The sequence below is a fragment of the Sus scrofa genome, chromosome 14 (assembly GCF_000003025.6).
Source record: "Sus scrofa isolate TJ Tabasco breed Duroc chromosome 14, Sscrofa11.1, whole genome shotgun sequence".
Taxonomy (NCBI): domain Eukaryota; kingdom Metazoa; phylum Chordata; class Mammalia; order Artiodactyla; family Suidae; genus Sus; species Sus scrofa.
The window spans coordinates 107,789,585-107,810,256 of NC_010456.5; the positions used below are offsets into that span (position 1 = coordinate 107,789,585).

At 47.2% G+C, this 20,672-nt stretch overlaps 1 protein-coding gene across 10 annotated transcripts; it reads right to left on the reverse strand.

The window, feature by feature from the left end:
* Window positions 4,094–20,230, reverse strand: OPALIN (oligodendrocytic myelin paranodal and inner loop protein). Of its 10 annotated transcripts, none has more exons than XM_013983587.2 (7): window positions 19,589–20,206; window positions 16,092–16,127; window positions 14,696–14,800; window positions 10,700–10,735; window positions 8,974–9,093; window positions 6,609–6,665; window positions 4,094–5,913 (listed from the first exon to the last, which is right to left on the reverse strand). In XM_013983587.2, the coding sequence occupies exons 1-7, from the start codon at window positions 19,589–19,591 to the stop codon at window positions 5,737–5,739; spliced, it is 534 nt and encodes a 177-aa protein (XP_013839041.1). In that variant the 5' UTR covers window positions 19,592–20,206; the 3' UTR covers window positions 4,094–5,736.

Here is a 20,672-nt window from a genome sequence, read left to right on the forward strand (position 1 = left end):
CAAATTTCCTCTGAAACTGCACACAAATTTTTGCTCTTAGCCAGAATTTTATTAGTTAGCGTGGCGACTCAATGGAAACGCGGCCTGCCCCAGGGCCTCCTGCTTTGGGAGTAGAGCGCCCTCTGGTGGCAGAAAGAAGAACCTTCGGCAGCAAGTACAACATCACAGGGTAAGAAGTCCAAGAATATTGAGCAGGGCCTTGAAGACCCTCTAGTCTACTCTTCTTGTTCTGTAGGTGACAAACCAAGGTCTAGTCAGAGGCACTGGCCTGTCCAAAGTCGCACAGTTAACACCAGAGCTTTTCTTTTTTTGTCTTTTTGCTATTTCTTGGGCCGCTCCCGCGGCATATGGAGGTTCCCAGGCTAGCTGTTGAATCGGAGCCGTAGCCACGGGCCTACGCCAGAGCCACAGCAACGCGGGATCCGAGCCGCATCTGCAACCTACACCACAGCTCACGACAATGCCGGATCATTAACCCACTAAGCAAGGCCAGGGATCGAACCCGCAACCTCATGGTTCCTAGTTGGATCCGTTAACCACTGTGCCACGACGGGAACTCCAGAGAGCTTTTCTTGATTTGACAGAAAATATGCACATTTGGCTGGGCTCCCCTAATTACTAGCTGCGTGACTTTGGACAAGTTACTTAACTTCTCTGAACCTCAATTTTTGTTGTTGTTGTTGTTGGAAAGCTCATTCATTCATTCATTCATTTATTCTGAGCAATTTCCTCTTGTGAAATCAAGATGATAAGGGTCCCTTCCTTTGCATCTGCTGGAAGATTAAATGAGTTAATGCTGTAAAGTGTTTAAACTGGGATTTTTTGGATTGGAAAGGATCAAGGAACAGGTTAATAATTACCTTGGGGGAAATGACATTTGACTATACTGTCAATACTACTCTTGCTGTGCTTTACCCTAGTAAGCACCAAGCCCCTGAAGCCAGAAGAGGAAGTGATGAAAATTAGGACCAGTGTCCTGGCTCTTGGGTTCCCAGACCTGAGCCTGTCTGGACTTGGCCAGCACCAGCTGCGCCAGCTGCAACTCTCTGGGCACAAGGCTGACAGTGACAGGAGGCAAAGACCCTATCCCATGACCCTTGGAAGCCAAGGGCTACTTTATGGGGACTTGAGAGTATTCACCAACTTGTTTTGTTTTGTTTTTGCTTTTTAGGGCCACACCCACGGCATAGGGAAGTTCCCAGACTAGAGGTTGAATCAGAGCTGCAGCTGCCAGCCACAGCCACAGCCACAGCAAAAGCAGGATCCAAGCATCGTCTACAAGGTACACCACAGCTCACGGCAATGCCGGATCCTTAACCCACTGAGCGAGGCCGGGGTCAAACCTACATCCTCGTGGATACAAGTTGGGTTCCTTACCACTGAGCCCACAATGGGAACTCCGGGTACTCACTGACTTGAATCTCTTAGGAACAGATGGGAGCCAAGTGGGAGTCAATTTTATCTGTTTTTAATGCATTTTTTGTCAGCTGATTTACACTACTGTATTTCAAACATTTCCCTGCAGCATGTATATCAAAGGACCGTGAACAGCACAATCAATTCAACTCATTATCCTAAACTCTTCCTGCAAACTTAAATCATCCCTCAAAGCAATTTGTTTATAATCTCCAGGACCAATAAAATTGTCTTTTGTAGAGCCCCAGTTTTCTCATCTGTAAAACTGGCATAAGTAACATCTACACCACATCACCTCCTGGGTTTTGTGTAAAAATTAAACAAAATAATGAATGAAATGCACTTTGAAAACTAAAAAGTGCTACAATGTCATAGGAAAAGAAAGATTCATCTTTTTCATATCATCTAGGCATGGTTTAGGCTCCTGAGAACTGCTTTCCAGAAAGGCAGGCGTGTGACTTGAGAAATCAGTCCTCTCATGCAGGTTGGTATAAATCCAAGGGAGAGAAAATATTGCTCTTTCAAGAAATGCAGCTTGATTACTGAAGCTGGACACAAGGGAGACTCTTCATAACACCAAGTGCAAGTGCACCTCAGCGGCTTGCAATGCATTTTACATCCTATGCCCCTGGTGTGTAGGGATAATATTTTCACAAGAAACAAGTCCAAAAATGTGTCCAATGTTTTAGCCTTTCCTCACCTGGATGCAGGAGGCAGAAAGAGAGTACTTTCACCATCTCTACCTTCTCGGAGTTCCCATCATGGCTCAGTGGTTAATGAATCTGACTAGGAACCATGAGGTTGCAGGTTCAATGCCTGGCCTTGCTCAGTGGGTTAAGGATCCAGCGTTGCCGTGAGCTGTGGTGTAGGTGGCAGACGTGGCTTGGATCCCTCGTTGCTGTGGCTCTGGTGTAGGCCGGTGGCTACAGTTCCAAATGGACCCCTAGCCTGGGAACCTCCACATGCCGCGGGAGCAGCCCAAGAAATGGAAAAAAAAAAAAAAAAGAGAGACATCTCTACCTTCTTGCTGCAAGATTATTATTAATAATAGTAAAAATAATAACGATACTGCTAAGGGCAGGAGCTCCTTTGGTGGTTGAATGATTTTCCAACCCAATGCATCTAGTGTTAAGTACGGCAAAACTTACACCCAGCCTCCTTACCGATAATTTCTATTAAGTATTCTTAGCAAATAATCTCCGCAGCTTTTGTGAAAACATAGGAAAGATGAATTTTTTCATTCCGTTTTCCTTTTTCAATAGACATATAATTATTAAACTAACAAGGCACAACTGGGATTATTCATTTTAAAGCAGTTTGTATTAAAAGCGTGGGAACAAGTTGCCTAAGAAAAGTTGTCAGAAAGACAAAGAAATCTTTGTCACGAACTTTCAACTGTGATTATTCCTGTTTACATTGAATTGTTGGGAGGTGTGTTGCAGGTCCCTTTGAGACTCTGAAGGGAAGTAGGGAACCTCAGCCCTGAGTAATGATTATACCGAAATAGCGTTTGCCTACAACTTCAGGGAACTCACATCTTCCTAAATCTAGGTTTAAAAATTATCCCAATTTTGGAGTTACCATCGTGGCTCAGTGGTTAACGAATCCAACTAGGAACCATGAGGTTGCTGGTTCAATCCCTGCCCTTGCTCAGTGGGTTAACGATCCGGCGTTGCCGTGAGCTGCTGTTCAGATCCCGCATTGCTGTGGCTCTGGCGTAGGCTGGTGTCTACAGCTCCAATTGGACCCCTAGCCTGGGAACCTCCATATGCCATGGGAAGTGGCTCTAGAAAAGGCAAAAAGAGAAAAGAAATAAAATAAAATAAAAATTATCCCAATTTGCCTCCAGTTTGGATAACTCATCCTCTCTGTCTTTGGGGTAAAATACTTCTGCAATGATGTTGGTTGGAAGCTTTGCAGATGTCTAGGTCAGGTTGACATGGAAAACCCTTGAAAGTGGATTTCATTCCACCTTTTAGGCACCGAATACATGAATCTATTCTTGTCTAGTTCCAGCTTCTGCAGAGAAAGGCTGTATTGGTCCTTCCAGGACACCCACTACATTCTCAAATCCTCTAGTTCTCCTGGAAAAATCCTGAATAATGAACAAGAGAATATGGCTCTGTGTAGCTAGGATGCTTTAAAAACAAAAACAAAAACAAAAACAAAAACAAACAACCCCCCCAGCTTAACAGAGGTTAAATTAACATTCAATAAATTGTACATTTAAAGTGTACAATTTAAGAAGTGTGGGTGTGTAACACATCCATGATGCTAGCACCACCATCAAGATAGAGAACATATCTATTACCTCCCAAAGTTTCTCTGTGCCCCTCTGCAATCTCTCCCCCTCCCACCTGTGCCTGCCCCACCATCCCCAGGCAACCACTGATGTGCTTTCCGTCACCTTTGATTAGTTTGCATTTTCTAGAGTGCAACTGGCCCAAGGTCATCCCAATGCCAGCACTGGCCCCAGTTGGGAAGGCGGAACATCTGACTTCTGGTCTCATCATTTTCCTTACCACAGAGTCTGCCTTCCGGGAAGGAACAAACAGTTCCATCACCAGGGCAGCCGAGACCGTGCCAGCCCTGGGACTATGCCTGGGATGATCTTGACTCCAGCCTTAGGGGTCAATGTCATTTACTTTAATATAGGCAAAGAAAAACCACAGACATGTTGTAGGTCCACAAGAATGGCCATTTTACTTTCCACTTTATTCCAAAATAAGTTTTTGTGCATCAGAGCAGGAAAAAAAAGTGACAGAAATACTGAATCTTGCTAGTTTAGTAGAAACCATTTCAAATAAAGATACTAAGCAACGGCCTGTAAGTAGAATTAAAATGAATGGTCCAAAAATACAAGTCACACCTTACTCTATAGACCACAAGACTTATCATCACCTGCGCGTATTTCTGTTGGGACTCACAACAGCCCTAAGGGTAGGAGGACGAAAACAGCACTCTCCATTCTACACATACAGAGCTCAGACCCTTGATCTGCCCCAGAACTCACACCTGAGCCTCAAAGCCAAGGCCACCGTCATGTTCTCAGCAAATCCAAAGTCCTCCCCAATATGTAAGATAAGCACAAGTATCCGGGTCACTGGGCACGTCTGCTTAAAATCTGCTTGTTAGGTGACGGGATCTAGTGGACTTAGCACAAAACTGAATGTCACAAGGAGCTTTGAAGGGAGCGTGCTGGTACGTGGCAGTGAGTGGGTTTGTAGAACCTGTCCTTGGCTATTTGAAGAAGAGGAGGTGTGTTTCTGAGCAATCAGGGGCCCTTTGTGAGGACTGTTTCCACAGCTTATCAAGGTGGCCCAGGGAGCTGGTGGGTGAACCCCAGGATGCCCTGGACCCGGGCTCTCTCATCAGGAGGACGATGGGCCTGCACAGGGGGACTCCCCTTAGCCTCCTCACAGAAGTGATGGCAAAGGCATCCCCGGACCAGCTGCCTCTGTGCACCAGCTCCCCTCAGATGACAATCACAATGCTTCAATGCTACTGACAGTCACAATGTGACACAAGGACAGTCACAGGGCCCATCCCTTTGGCTCTCAGCCACTCAGAGCCTCTTGATCTCGCTTCCTCTTAGTGAATTTCTCCCCATGACCGTTCCAGGACTTGAGCCTTTCTCTCCACTCCCACAAAAACGGGTATAGTCCTCATTGCTAATGACCTTTTGAAACAACCTCTGCCTTCCCTCCACACTGTTTATCTTCAGCACACACACACAGAGCCCACTGCAGAACTGCCTTCCTTGGATGCCCCCGATCACAAGTGGGCGTGGTGAATGCGCAGCCACGTGCTGCCCCTGTGATTGGGGAACATGTGGCTCCTTGTGATTTCTGCCCCGAGTGGTTCAAAGATAAGGAACTTCTTCTCCTCACACATGCCCTGTATAGCCCAGCCCAGCTTGCACCATGCTAGCCTTGGCCACCCTCCCATGGCAGCCAGGTCTGATGGCTCTTTTGAGAAAATGGGTGTGAAAAAAGATCAGGAGGCCAGTCACCGAGAAATCAAACCCCTTTCGCCCAGTCACCAAGAAAAGCAAGTTCCCACTGGGCTCAAGGACAGGATCCGAGGGCTCTCTTTGGAAGCACAATGAGTTCATTGCACTAAACCCCAAGATCTGAGAGTCGGAATGCACTTTATCAGATCAGTCCCCTAAAGAGAAAAATCAACTTGAAACTTTTCCAGATCTGCAAATGAAATTTGGACTGGTTAAGAAGCAGCTTGGCGTCTCTCCTCACTCCAAGTGCAAAGGCCTGTGTGTTTAGCTCTGTTCCAGCCCCGGATCTGCTCCTTGGCTGGGCTGCATCACTCCAGGCTCAGTCTGGGAATAAGCCACCACAGTCCCCTCCTTCTCTCCATTTCCACGGCAGGACGGTACGTGTCACGCATGGGCTCCTGGCTGCCTGATACCGTCTTCACGTATATGTGGGCTTCTTCTGCTCCCATTATGTTCTTCTCATGTGTGGGTGACCTCCTAGGATTCTTGAAAAAACAAATAGGTTTTAAAAAAATGCAGCAAAGACTTCTCCTTCCGGTCAAGTTGGAGTAACAGCAACCAGATTTACCCTCCCACCTGAAACAACCAAACATCAGACAAGACATTTGAAACAAAGAGTTTTCAAGACATTGGACATCTTCAATGTGATCATTGATATGGTTGGGTTTTAATCTACCATCTTCCTCTTCCTATTTGTTTTCTTTTCTTTTCCTTTTTTTTTTTTTTTTTTTTTTTTGCGTTTTCTAGGGCCACTCTCTTGGCATCTGGAGGTTCCCAGGCTGAGGGTTTAATCAGAGCTGTAACCACCGGCCTACACCAGAGCCACAGCAACTCGGGATCCGAGCCGCGTCTGCAACCTACACCACAGCTCACAGCAAGGCAGGATCCTTAACCCACTGAGCAAGGCCAGGGATCGAACCTGCAACCTCATGGTTCCTAGTCGGATTGGTTAACCACTAAGCCATGATGGGAACTCCCACTATTTGTTTTCTATTCTATCTGTTTGTTGGTATTACAATTTTTTTTTCTGTCTTCCAATACAAATGTAATGGGAAGCTCCTCTGTGCTTGAGTTTCACCACCAGTGCACGCACCGTACTTTCTGTCCATGAGAGGCTTTAAGACCCTGGTTTGTTCACTGACTGAATGATGTATAGCGATTCTATACCAAGACTTCTTACCTCAGCTACCCTGGGATTGTCATAGATTTCTGAAATTTCACAAGGCCTCTCGATTTCCTAAATTGGTTTAAAAAATAAAATTAAAAAGAAGGAGAAATGAAAGGTTACATCATTTGCCCATGATCATGATTAAAACCATTAAACTCCCCAGAGAGCTTTCAAAACAAAACCAAATAAACAGATAATAACTGCCCCCCCCAAAAAAAACCCATAAACAAGAGATACAACTGTGAGTTATTTCAAAAATAGTACAGGTTGAGAGTGTGGAGAAGTGGGGAGTGGAGACGAAACAAGATTGGGTTTGATAACTAGATTCATCATACTATGCTTTCTACTTTAGCATCTGGTTGAAATTATCTGTAGTAAATGTTGAATGGTGGATTTTTTGCTGTTGGGCTTTCTTTTTAGTACTAATGCCACAGCTCCTTCACCCAGAATTAATTGGTTTTGGTGGTTGGTACTTCTGTAACCTCCAAGGTGGTTTTAAAGTGCCCTGAATGTTGAGGTTCTATTGCTTAAATAAACAATACCGACAACCATAATACTTCTTAACATGTTTAAAGTTTACAGCTTGTCAGCACACTTTGTACCCAGGATCTCATTCAATCCTTACAACTCTGCTTACCTTTTTTTGTTTGTTTGTTTGGTTTGTTTGTTTTTTGTCTTTTTAGGACTGCACCTGAGGCATATAGAAATTCCAGGCTAGGGGTGGAATCGGAGCTGTAGCTGCCAACCTACACCACAGCCACAGCAACACGGGATCCAAGCTGTGTCTGTGACCTACACCACAGCTTGTGGCAATGCTGGATCCTTAACCCACTGAGCAAGGTGGGGGATTGAACCCGTGTCTTCATGGATCCTATTGGGATTTGTTACCACTGAGCCATGATGGGAACTCCTCTGCTTACCTCTTAAAATAAGGTGGGTTGGGTTTTTTGTTTGTGTTTTCGGCGACACCTGTGACATGTGGAAGTTCCTGGGCCAGGGATCAAACCTGAGCCACAGCAGTGACCGGAGCCACTGCAGTGACAACAACAGATTCTTCACCTGCTGAGCCACCAGGGAGCCCTAGAGGGTAGTTCTTATGACTCTTATTTTTGAGTTGAACTAACCCGGGTGTAGAAAATGTCATCACTTGTCCAGGATCATATAAATCATAAAGTGGCAGAGCAAGGGTTAGAACTTAGGTTTTCTAGGAGTTCCTGTCATGGCTCAGCAGTTAACGAACCCGACTAGCATCCATAAGAATGTGGGTTTGATCCCTGGCCTTGCTCAGTGGGTTAAGGATCCAGCGTTGCCATGAGCTGTGGAGTATGTTGCAGACGTGGCTTGGATCCAGCGTTGCTGTGGCTGTGGTGTAGGCCGGTGGCTACAGCTCTGTTTTGACCCCTGGCCTGGGAACCTCCATATGCCTTGGGTGTAGCCCTAAAAATGCAAAAAAAAAAAGAAAAAAAAAAGAACTTAGGTTTTCTACTCTCCGTGAATGCTTACCAGTGTGAGAACAACCAGGACTGTACATAAATAAGGATGGAATTAGAACCCAGAGTCCACACTACATGGTGTTTTCACAGCCATGGAGCCTGTTTGGTTATGGGTCAGGGTGGCCTTTGAATTCTGAGCATGGTCTTCAGAGCAGACTGGTGTTTGGAAGGGGGGAGGTGAGTAGACTCTCTTGTGACTGGTATGTGTTCAGATGTGACAAATGGAGTCACAGACTGCTGGACACGTCCCTACGACAGACACCTCCGTGTCCGTCTTCTATCTTCCTAAGATCACTTCCACCCTCTTTGTGCAGCTTGTGCCCCTTTTTCCTCAAGGTTAGAAAACACACTCACAGAGTTCCCATCGTGGCTCAGCGGAAACAAACCTGACTAGCATCCATGAGGACGCAGGTTCGATCCCTGGCCTCAATCAGTGGGTTAAGGATCCAGCGTTGCCGTGAGATGTAGATCAAAGACGCAGCTTGGATCCCGTGTAGCTGGGGTGTAGGCTGGCAGCTACAGCTCCGATTAGACCCCTAGTCTGGGAAAGTCCATATGCTGTGGGTGTGGCCCTGAAAAGAAAGAAAGAAAGAAAATACACTCACTTTACGGATGTGTTCACCATGGCAACAAACATCCCACTCTGCCGCTACTTTTTGTCCCCCCGCCCCCAAATACCATCCTCAAGTGACTTGAAGGTTGTGTGACGAATCAGCCCTGTTTGGAGGTAATGCCATGAATCCAATACAGAGATCGAGGCCCAGGAACGTCGGCCTTCTTGCCCTCAGAAAACAGACTCGGGTCCTGACACCCTGGGCCCAAAGCCAGTTCCTTGAAGACGATTCCCCGCCAACACGTCCAGACCCAAAGAAGCTGCTGATCACCTCGGTGGATTCGCTGCTTCTTCTTCTGCGGTGAATCAGAATCAACAGTAAGGCCACCAGCAGGGCTGTGGCCACCAGGGATGGGATGCCTGCTGCTAATCCCAGAGAGGGCCCACAGTCCTGCACAGAGAGAACAGTCAGGTTCTCCCAGGAAAAGGAAGGGTTCAATTGCTTAAAAATAAAATAAGGAGTTCCCATCGTGGCGCAGCAGAAATGAATCCGACTAGGAACCATGAGGTTGGGGGTTCGATCCCTGGCCTCGCTCAGTGGGTTAAGGATCTGGCATTGCTGTGAGCTGTGGTGTAGGTCAAAGACGCAGCTCGGATCCTGCGTTGCTGTGGCTGTGGTTTAGGCCGGCACCTGTAGCTCCGATTCCACCCCTAGCCTGGGAACCTCCATATGCTGCAAGTGTGGCCCTAAAAAAAGACAAAAGACAATAAATAAATAAATAAAAGACAGAACCCTGCACAGGCCCTAAATCAAAAGAGTAATGGGATACTCATGTACAATGTACGTGACAAAGGGCTCATTTTCATAGGACTCAATGTTCATAGTTTAAATCAACTGGGGAAAGGCCATAACGCAGGAGAAAATTGGACAAAGACCAACAGGCCATTCCTGGGAATAGAAAAACAAATGTCCCATCAACACGGAAAAGCTGAGATACAGTTCAAAGCAACAATTAGATACTGTTCCCATCTATTACCAAACTGCTGTAAAAAGTAAACGGTTTCAGTGTATCCCCCATCATTTTGATATGAATTTTTAAAATTTACACCAAACGCATGAGCCAACTAATTTCCCGATTCCCATTTTGCTTTGATCTGAGTGGGAACAGCCACGCCTGTAGCCCTATACATTTTCAGATTTGCAGATTACTTGGAAAAACCAAAGACAGTGTTCAGAATCCCTATAAATGTGTAACTGTCATATAATACTGAATTCTTCATTTGGGGGAAAGGGGGTGATTTTATTAAAAAATAGTATACGTGCATAAAAGTATATAAATTATGAATATATAGCTTGGGAGTTCCTGTCGTGCCTCAGTGGTTAGCGAACCCGACTACATCCGTGAGGATGCGAGTTTGATCCCTGGCCTCACTCCGTGGGTGAAGGATCCGGTGTTGCCGTGAGCTGTGGTGTAGGTCACAGATGTGGCTTGGATCTGATGTGGCTGTGGCTGTGGCGTAGGCCGGTGGCTACAGTTCCAATTGGACCCCTGGCCTGGGAACCTCCCTATGCCGCTGGTGTGGCCCTAAAAACACAAAAAGACCAAGAAATAAATATATATATGATTTTTATATGTGATGATTTTCACATGATGAATGCACCCATGTAATCAGCACCCAGATGAAGAAACAGAACCTAACCAGCCCCCCCACCCCACCCCCCAGTCCCTCTCAGGCTTCCTTCCTGTCACTGTGTGTGACCTCTAATCTGCCATTCATCACCATAGATGAGTCGGGTCTGCTTTTCAACACCATCTAGATGCACACAGAAGGTCGTACGCTTGTGTCTAGGTCTTTTGTTCTACACTTTGTGAAATCACCCGTGATGCTGCGTGTCCTCCTTCCCCTTTAACCTGAATTGGTCACACTGGTTGAGGCAAATAAAACTGCTTGGTGACAACTTTAATCCTCAAAACAAATGCCCGAAATGGGTCCAGCATTATCCCCACTTTTTAAATGACCAGACCAAGGTGCCATCATTTAAGCGTTAGACTTACCGCTCCTTTTCCACTGGTAACAACTGGGGAGGACGTCTGTGTGGAAAAAGAATACACATCTTTAAAAAACCAAAATCTGTAGAATGCGCATCCTATGAGACAGTCTGTGCAAGGTTAGGGTATGGTGCCTAAAGTGTATCCCTTTGCCAAACTTTCTATTAAAAAAACAACAGATGGAGTTCCCGTCGTGGCTCAGTAGTTAACGAATCCGACTAGGAACCATGTGGTGGCAGGTTCGATCCCTGGCCTCACTCAGTGGGTTAAGGATCCAGCGTTGCCGTGAGCTGTGGTGTAGGTCGCAGATGCAGCTCGGATCCCGCATTGCTGTGGCTCTGGCGTAGGCCGGTGTCTACATCTCTGATTAGACCCCTAGCCTGGGAAGCTCTGTGTGCCTCAGGAGCAGCCCTAGAAAAAGGCAAAAAGGCAAAAATAAAATAAAATAAATAAAAAAACAACAGATGACAATGACTGCTGAATAGAACCTTCCCTGATGGCTTCTCAGGTAAGAAGGATAAAATTTGGTTACAAGGAGAGAGGCATCAGAAATGCAGGTGAGGTCATCGTAATTCTCCCTGTGGATTTGTCCTAACGCATGTGACAGCTCAAAAGTCTTTCTCTTGTCCCAAGTCCCCACATCCTTCCCAGTCTACTTTGGGCCTACTCCTCAGTGCTAGAAGGGAAAATAATATAAATATTAGGAGTCCCTGTTGCGGCTCAGCAGGTTAAGAACCTGACACAGTGCCCATGAGGATGTGGGTTCGATCCCCAGCCTCACTCAGTGGGTTAAGGATCTGGTGTTGCTGCAAGGTGCAGCAGAGGTCAAGGATGTGGCTTGGAACCACCACTGCTGTGGCTGTGGCTGTGGCGTAGGCCGGCATCTGCAGCTCCAATTCAACCCCTAGCCTGGGAAGTTCCATATGCCGCAGATGTGGCCCTAAAAAGACAAAAAAAAAAGAAAAAAAAAGAAGCTGAAGAACAGAGAGGTTAAGACATCTTGAAGGTCACACAGCTGGTAAGTGATATTTATCCTTTTTGATTGTCTTTTCTGGGTCAAGCATGTTATTTCTAGTTTTTAGTACTTTCATATATTGCAGTTGCAGCCCTAAAAAGAAAAAAAAATAAAGATATATAAATATTAGTGGAGATCAGTCTCTTTAAGGAATCCTTACTTGGTTCTAAACATGCAAATAGCTTTGGCAGGTGTCTGAAGTCATGAAGTATTCACATTCCCGGGATAATTCCACACTGAATGAATACATGACAGTTTCCAGTTCACACCTCCACTCAGGGAAGGGCACTGGATTTTACTCATTTGTGAGATATTTCAGATGACAGTCTTTTCAGGATCAATAAATCTCAGCGCACAAAGTTCTGCCTTAGCAAACAACACTTGTAAGCCATGCAAGGGGTGCAGTGCAGGGTTAAGAGGCTGGTTCCTGGTGGGTTTTATTCCTGGCCTGGGGACTTCCATGTGCCCTGGGTGCAGCCAAAAAAAAAAAAAAGGAAAGAAAGAAAGAGAGTATGTGTCCTGGGGTCATACATCCCAGGGTGAAATGGTGATTTCTCTACTCACAGGCCAAGGGGACTCATTTCTTCTTCTATAAAATGGGGCTGTTAGTACCCACCTCTAGGGTTGTCATATGGATAAAATGAGCATCAGGAGCACAAGCTTTTGTCATTCCTTTAAACTGGGCAAAGCTCTGGCCAGACCTGTTATTTATTGAATATTCTCCTCGATCTTAGTGAGGACAGAGGAGGCCTGGGGCTTGGGCTTTGGGCATGTACTGTCTCTGTTTTGCAAAAAAAATAAAGTGATCCAGATTTCAGGAAAGTTACGGGTCTTCTCCAAGCTTTCACACAGAGCCATAAATCTAACCTGAATTTGGATGTTTGCGTTCCAAGCCTAGGCCTCTTCCCAGGGAGCTCCCGTCAAAGGAATGATTGGCTAACCAGGCACTGACACTTGGTACTTAAATGGTAACTGCTTTACAGCAACACAGTCTCACCCAACCACCCTTATTACCTTCATGCTGCTTCTGCCTAAAACCTTCTATTTCTCAGGGTGATGGGAAGAGGTGGATGTTGTTTCAGGTGAGATGTTTCATCTTGAGGTTACAAACATTCACTTGGGCTGGTTTTGAGTTAACTCTAAGAATTCAGGGTTGCTTCGTGGAGTCCATGGGCCATGAGAATCTGGCTTCTCCAGTGCCCGGAGCTGGGGACCAGCTTGTCAGGACTGAAGCCATCCCTCCTGCCATCTCTCCATCTCCTGGGCAGGACAGCTTTTTATTCATGCTCTTCTCTGCCTAATTGCTTCCTTCTCTCTCTAGATGGATTTTTCTGCCGTCGAGAATACTGCTGATGGTGCCAGCTAATGCTTAGGGAGCCCTTAGCACGTGCCAGGCTGTTCACATACTTGTCCTATATCGATTCATTTACTCTTCACAACAGCCAATGAGCAGGAGGACAGGGATCCACTTCACAGATGAGAAGAGTGAAGCACAGAGACGTGAAGTAACCTGTGCGAGGTCACACAGCACTCAGGTCAGATGTCGAGGGGTCGGGCTCCAGGGTCCAAGCTCTTAACCATTGTGCTACACTGCCTTCCATGACCAAATTCATTATCCCAACCCAGGTTTTTGTTTTGTTTTGTATTGTTTGTTTTTGACAGTGTTTGCTATAGATAGTTGTCATCTTCTCTTCTTCTTCTGTCTTTTGTCTTGTTAGGGCTGCACCCATGGCCTATGGTGGTTCCCAGACTAGGGGTCGAATTGGAGTTGGAGCTGCTGGCCTACACCACAGCCAAAGCAACTCGGGATCTGAGCCTCATCTGCAACCTACACCACAGCTCAAGGCAACACCAGATCCTTACTTAACCCACTGAGAGAGGCCAGGGATCAAACCCATGTCCTCATGGATACTCGTCAGGTTCATTAACCACTGAGCCAGGACGGAAACACCCTTCTTTTTTTTTTTTTAAACCCAGTTTTTCTATTTGACTATTCGGTATGGCCCAGCAGGGACTGACTTGCCTAGGCAGTCCTGTTCCAACCTCCCTGCAGAGAAGCTCTGATGAGCCCTATGTCCATGTTGTCCTGCTTCCCAGGGCGGGGGCATGTCCAGTCATCCAGCTGCACCACAAGGGAAGGGTTACGTGACAGAAACGGAGCTGCCATATTGGGTGGCCAACAGCCCCGGTTTTCCAGAGCAGTTGCTGAGGTCGTGAGGCACTCAGGGCTAAAGCCAGATAGTCCCAGGCAGACTAGGATGATTGTGGCCCTGCAGAGGCTCAAAGGGAGAAGGGGCCGTTCTCAGAGAAATCGGCTCTTAACCAAGGAAAGGCTCCTCAAGTGATGACCAGCGCATAAGGGCCTCCGTCTCACCCCACTGCCCCCCACTGCCCCATGCAAGGCTTCTTGCTTCCCTGAGTTACCCTCATAGGATGGGCCAAGCCAGGATACGACAGAACCTGAGGTCTCTATAGACCTGTTAGCTTTGAGCAGCCGGGAGAAAGTTCCAGAAGTGACCAATTTAGGAGTTCCCATCGTGGCCCAGTGGTTAACGAATCTGACTAGGAACCATGAGGTTGCGGGTTCGATCCCTGGCCTTGCTCAGTGGGTTAAGGATCCAGCATTGCTGTGAGCTGTGGTGTAGGTTGCAGATGCAGCTCAGATCCCGCATTGCTGTGGCTCTGGTGTAGGCCAGTGGCTACAGCTCTGATTAGACCCCTAGCCTGGGAACCTCCGTATGCCGTGGGTGCGGCCCTAAAAAAAAAAAAAAAAAAAAAAAAGAAGAAGAAGTGACCAATGTAAAAAGATTTGACAGGTAAGGAGAGAGACGGGGGAGTTGTCTGCAGAAACAGGCAGAGGCTGAAGCAGGGAGCAGAGCGAGTCGGGGAGGTTCAGAAGACAGGGAAGCACCAGGAGGGCGGAGCAGGGGCTGCAGAGTCAGGGGACAGACCTGAGGGCAGCCAGTGTGGGCACCAGAAGCTCCTACCTTTCTGTGCTGTGCTCCAGAAAGATGTCCCCAAGTTACAGCAACCATGAGCACTGGCTTAGGCGTCCTCTTTCTTGGCAGGTTCAGTTTATTCTTTTTGAATGGCTACACAATTTATTAGGAAAATTTGGCACAACCAAAACCAACCAAAACTGGGCCAGGAAAATGCCTAGCTCCATCATGGCAGCCCTTCTGGTCAGAAAACAATCCTGGCGTAAGTGTTGTCTTTACACAACATGATGATAGAAGATAGAGGATCAATTCTGGATTAAAACTGTCCACCATCAGCAGCTGAAAATCTCTACTTGGGGAGTTCCCATCGTGGCTCAGCGGGAGTGAATCTGACTAGCATCCATGAGGACGCAGGTTCGATCCCTGGCCTCATTCAGTGGGTTAAGGATCTGGCGTTGCCATGAGACATGGTATAGGTCACAGATGCAGCTCGGATCCCATGTGGCTGTGGCTGTGGCATAGGTTGGCAGCTGTAGCTCCGATTAGATCCCTAGCCTGTGGCACCTCCATATGCCACAGGTGTGGCCCTAAGCCTCCTCCCCCCAAAAAAAGAAAAGAAAATCTCCATTTGGACTCACAACTAAGTATCATAATCCAGAGTCATAAAATATTCCTTCTTATTGACCTAATAATTCTGCTTCTAGACTACATTCCAAGGAAATCATCTCAAGTGCCGACAAAGATTTATCTCTACCTGTGTCTGTTCCTAATTGATTAATCATTGAAAGAAATAATTCACTTGAAGAAATATCATGTGACTATTCTCAGCTATGGTTATAAAGGCTGATGGGAAACCTTTATCATACCAAATTATAGGTAGAGGAAGAAAACTATGGTACAAAGACAACAAAAGCCAACACTGATGTTCACTGAAACAGGACTAGAAGGAGTGGCCCCAGTGTTTTCTGCGGATAACAATTCAATGTTTTGGTTTTTTGCTACTTTCCTTTTCAAAAGGTATATTGATAATCTTTAGAAGTGAAAATATTTCTTTTGGCACTCTCCCAACTCTTCATGGTGCCTTCGTTGTGGGAGGTATATGGAGGTTCCCAGGGTAGGGGTCCAATTGGAGCTGTAACCGCTGGCCTATGGCAGAGCCACAGCAATGCCAGATCCAAGCTGCGTCTGCGACCTACATCACAGCTTACGGCAATGCCGGATCCTTAACCCACTGAGCGAGGCCAGGGATCGAACCCACAACCTCATGGTTGCTAGTCGGATTCGTTTCTGCTGAGCCACGATGGGAACTCCTTCAGGGTGCCTTTGAAACCTGTGTTAAGTCTCTCTCTACATGAGCTTTAAGCCACGGTGTTCTGGAGGCCTGGGGTAAACTCTGCACTGCTCTTGGCTGAGCTGCCTGGTGAATGGGGACCACGGTACTCACTGTGTTGGCGGGGAGCGTGAAGTTCAGTGAAAAACTCTAGAAGAGAGAAGGAAACATTACAGTGCTGGGGATGGTCAGCCAGGCCCCTAACCAATCCAGCACACATCACTGACCCCCGTGGATTCCAAGAGAATTTACCGACCCCACAGGCTCCATCGGTCCCCGCCTCCCCACCCAGTCTTGGCTCCAGAGAAGGCAGGGGAGCGGCGGGTCCCGAGGTCAGGAGTTCCTCCCTCGGCATCAAGGTGGTCTCGCCCTCGCTGTCCTCCCAGGTCCTCAACAGGCAGGGCTGGATTAAAGGACCAGCCAGTGAAGCTATTGCCTGAAGGGTCCTGACAAAACATGGCAGCAAAATTATTACTAGAAGGGCAGCAGAGTGCTAAAAATTGCTTTTTTTTTTCCCTGGAATTCCTTTCAGGGAGGGAATCGTGTGATAGGATGGCATTTTCTGCTTAGGGTGGGAGATAAGATCCCCAGGGGTTCCAAAAAAACACCTGCTCCGGCAACTCACTCCTGGGAGGAGACCCAGCCCCCTGGTCCCCCACAGCTTGACTTAAACTCCAGCTCCTGATGTTCCTGAAGCCTCCCACGACCCTGTTGTGTCGCTCTAGAAGCCAGGTGTTTGCTAAGTTTTAAAATTAAATGTTACCCAACAATGGGAAGATTGGGAAGGGTTTGAGAATCCAAAAGAATCCTAACATTTCAGGCCTGAAGTGTCTCCAACATCATCTATCTCAAAACTGCCATGTAAAGAAAAGGAAACTTGGGAGTTCCTGCTGCGGCTCAGTGGAAACGAATCCGACTAATATCCATGAGGACGCAGGTTTGATCCCTGGCCTGGATCAGTGGGTCAGGGATCTGGCATCGCCATGCCCTGTGGTGTAGGTTGCAGACATGGCTCAGATCCAGCGTTGCTGTGACTGTGGCGTAGACAAGCGGTTGCAGCCCCGATTTGATCCCTAGCCTGGAAAATTCCATATGCTGCCAGTGCGGTCCTAAAAAAGCAAAACAAACAAACAAACAAACAAACAAAAAAAACAAAAAGAAGAAACAGAGGCCCAGGGACCTCTGAGAAATTGCCTCATGGACAAATGAGAACCGTTAGAGCTCATCTCTTAAAATAGGCTGGTCCATGTGACTCCAAACCAACCTGAAAGATGGTTCTAGAGGAGACAGTCCCGATATACGCAAAACTGATGAAACACATACTTTAGCTGGCTTACTGGGAGGTGGGAATTCAGACAGGTTAATACGTGAGAAACTCTTTTGGGGACAGAAATGTTTTAAGCACCTACCATCCTGTACCCCCTGCCCCAGAGACTATGTCTTCCAATTAGGATGGCCCCAGCCAGCCAGCATGCTTCCATGGCAACTGTTATCTTCTCTGTCTCTTAGCAACAAGGGGCCATCACTTTACTGGGAAGAAAATCAACGCGAGAATTTGAATGGGTTTCCCAAGCTCACTAGCTGTCACCAGACCCTGGGTCTTTTGGTGACAGCTTTTTTCTACCACATTACAGGCTTCCTCGCATCTCCTCTAGTTTCTGCTGAATAACCAGAGCCCCCAGGCTCACAGCACTTTCCACCTCCTCTTCCAGGATAGTATTAGGGCAAGAGGGACAGCTGGGCCACCTCAGATCAGGGTCATCTTGTTCCAGAGACCTAACCACTGCTCCTCATGCTAATGCCAACCAAGCTCCCAGAGGACCCTGTGTGGTCACTGCATCAAACACAGCTGCCCAAAGCCTTATCTCATCAGTGAGCCTGGGTACTGATGTCAGCAGGCCCAGGACAAAGGCTCCTTTGGGGGGACAGCAGAAGCAAAGAGCAGCAACAAGTGGGCCATTGCAGGTGCTGTTTATCAACATTTGGATGACAAAGATTTTGGCCAGTTTCAGAAAGGCATTCATATCTTGCAGAAACACACTACGGTGCTCTTACAGAGGAAAAAAAAAAAATCATGAAAATATGGGTGGAGAAGAATCTGAGGCAGTGTTCTTTAGAAAGGCAGCAGGAGGGGCAAGGCATCCCTGGGCTTGGAGTCTCCTGATCTCAGTTCAAGTCCAGACTCAGCCACTTCAGCTGTGCGGCCTGGGAAAAGTGACTCCAGCTCTCTGGTCTCCATTTCCTTACAACCAATCTATTCTCTCTCCCAGGGGCAGTTTTTTCATCCTCAAAATGGGGATACTATTAACTTGCCCTGCCCATCTCATAAGATAAGCACCTCCCCCAAAAAGTATCTGTGGCAGCTCTTCCCAAATTATAAAATATGCATGCGAGGTGCTATCTTCTTCATGGCCTGGCCAGCACAGAGCAAGGCCCAGGGAAGCCCCTGAGAAGATCTTGTTAGATGGAGATGCTGACGTGGATTAGCAATATTCAAAGTACTAGAATTTGGTACAGGCACTATGTGAGGTCTACATAATGGTTTTTTTTGTTGTTGTTGTTTGGTTTGTTTTTTTGTTTTTGTTTTTGTTTTTTTTTGCCTTTTCTAGGGTCTCACCCATGGCATATGGAGGTTCCCAGGCTAGGGGTCTAATCAGAGCTGTAGCCACTGGCCTACACCACAGCCACAGCAAGGTGGGATCCGAGCCATGTCTGCAACTTTCACCACAGCTCACGGCAACACCAGATCTTTAACCCACTGAGCAAGGCCAGGGATTGAACCTGCAACCTCATGTTCCTAGTTGGATTCGTTCACCACTGGGCCACAAGGGGAACACCTATATAACGCTTCTGAAGGCACATGAGGATCTCAGTGGCTGGGGATCACTCATTATGAGTTTGCTGTTTGTGATGGGAAGGGGGACGGATAACTACTCACTGTAATTGAAGGCATGCTGTGTGTCACACTCTGCACTCACAAAGTCCCTGTAAGGGAAACACTCTCATCTCTACCTCACAGGTGAAGGGACTGTGACCAGGACAGGTCTCTCAAGGTCCCCAGATGGGAAGTGGGAGAGGCTGGGTTGGATTTGATCACTCAACTCCAACACCTGCACTTTTCATAATCTCTTTAATAAAGGAATCCCAGCAGCCTTTCTAAACTTAGCAAATTTCATGCAATTGAGTCACAACCAAACACGTATCACTAGTCAGTTAGAAAGGTGAGTAGTTTCTGATGCAACTTCTCAATATCTCTGTGGCTGATCATGTAGCCAAAGGCACACTGAACAAATAAGAAGAAAGGCATTGATCTGACCCATTGCTTTGACTGGGAAAGGAATTTAGCTGAAATATTCACTTTTCACCTTTGTACGTGGGGGGCTAAAAACAAAAGCTTAATATTAAAATATGAGATGGGGTCAGCAAATATTAGATGAGAATTAGTATTTTGCATATGGGAAAATAATTTAAAAAACCAAGCTCCTTAACTTCCTTGCATCAAGGGTACATTTATATTTGAATTGGGAGATGTGAGCTTTAAAAGCCTGGGGATTGTTTTTTATGGTGAGAAATGAAGGTTAGGCAGAGGAAAGATGCAAGCTCTCACTCACCATTTCCGACAGCCTCCCAGGAGCCTTCTCCAAACACTGCCCTTGGCAAGTTCCTTTCTTGCTGGTGTTGTTGGCGTGTGTCTTGCATTTGTAGGACCATCCAGCTGGGAGAGCAAGGGTGACAGAGCAAGAGGTGGCTCCAAGAGAATGCTGGCCAAGCCATTTATGGTCAGGGGAGTAGCTGAGTCTTTGGCCCAGCCCCCGGGGAAGAAGGTCTCCTGTGTCATGGCCACCATGGAAGGCCCCGGGTCATCTAACCACTTCGCAGTCATTTTTGGTCCTTATTGACTTTTCAAGCCTCTTCCATGGTTACCCCTTCATCTCAGCAAAGAGCCCACAGCTGGCCCGAGACCTTGGTGGCTTCTGCAGCCAGCTGCTCTTTAGAGACAATGGGTTACACAGGCGAAGTGAGGCTTAGTTGGCCACTCCATCCCCAGCTGCCAGGCAGTGGCACTGCCCACCATCCCCGCAGTGATGGAGTCAACACATTACCTGTGTCGATGTAGGGAAGCCTTGGAGGTGGGGGGTGCAGCCTGCTCTGTGTTGGAGGCACGGCTATAGCTGCCACGGAGAGTGCACGCCCTTGAATGCAGCCTCACCCTCCTTCTGTTTGCACATTTTTGGTGGAGGAAGCATTGACAAGGGGGGCCTTATACTTCTTAAGAGCTCTCTTTTAGGAAGTTGCTTCCTTATTTATTCACTTTTTGCATTTTCTAGGGCCGCACCTGCAGCGTATGGAGGTTCCCAGGCTAGGGGTCCAATTGGAGCTGTAGCCCCTGGCCTACACCACAGCCACAGGAAAGCGAGGCCAGGGATCGAACTGACAACCTCATGGTTCCTAGTCGGGTTCTGTTAACCACTGAGTCACAGTGGGAACTCCGGGAGTTGCATCTTTAAAACAAGGGAGGAGGAGTTCCCATCGTGACACAGCAGAAACGAATCCGACTAGGAACCATGAGGTTGCAGGTTCAATTCCTGGCCTTGCTCAGTGGGTTAAGGATCCAGCGTTGCTGTGAGCTGTGGTGTAGGTTGCAGACGAGGCTTGGATCCCGTGTTGCTGTGGCTGTGGCGTAGGCCGGTGGCT

What these genes read in the sequence shown, in the direction of transcription:
- OPALIN (XM_013983587.2), bottom strand. An exon ending in TCACGCTCCCCGCCAACACA is followed by an intron (nt 14,801 to 16,091) that starts GTGAGTACCGTG and finishes TAAATTGTGTAG; the next exon opens with CCATTCAAAAAGAATAAACT. An exon ending in GAAGCAGCGAATCCACCGAG is followed by an intron (nt 6,666 to 8,973) that starts GTGATCAGCAGC and finishes AAACCAATTTAG; the next exon opens with GAAATCGAGAGGCCTTGTGA.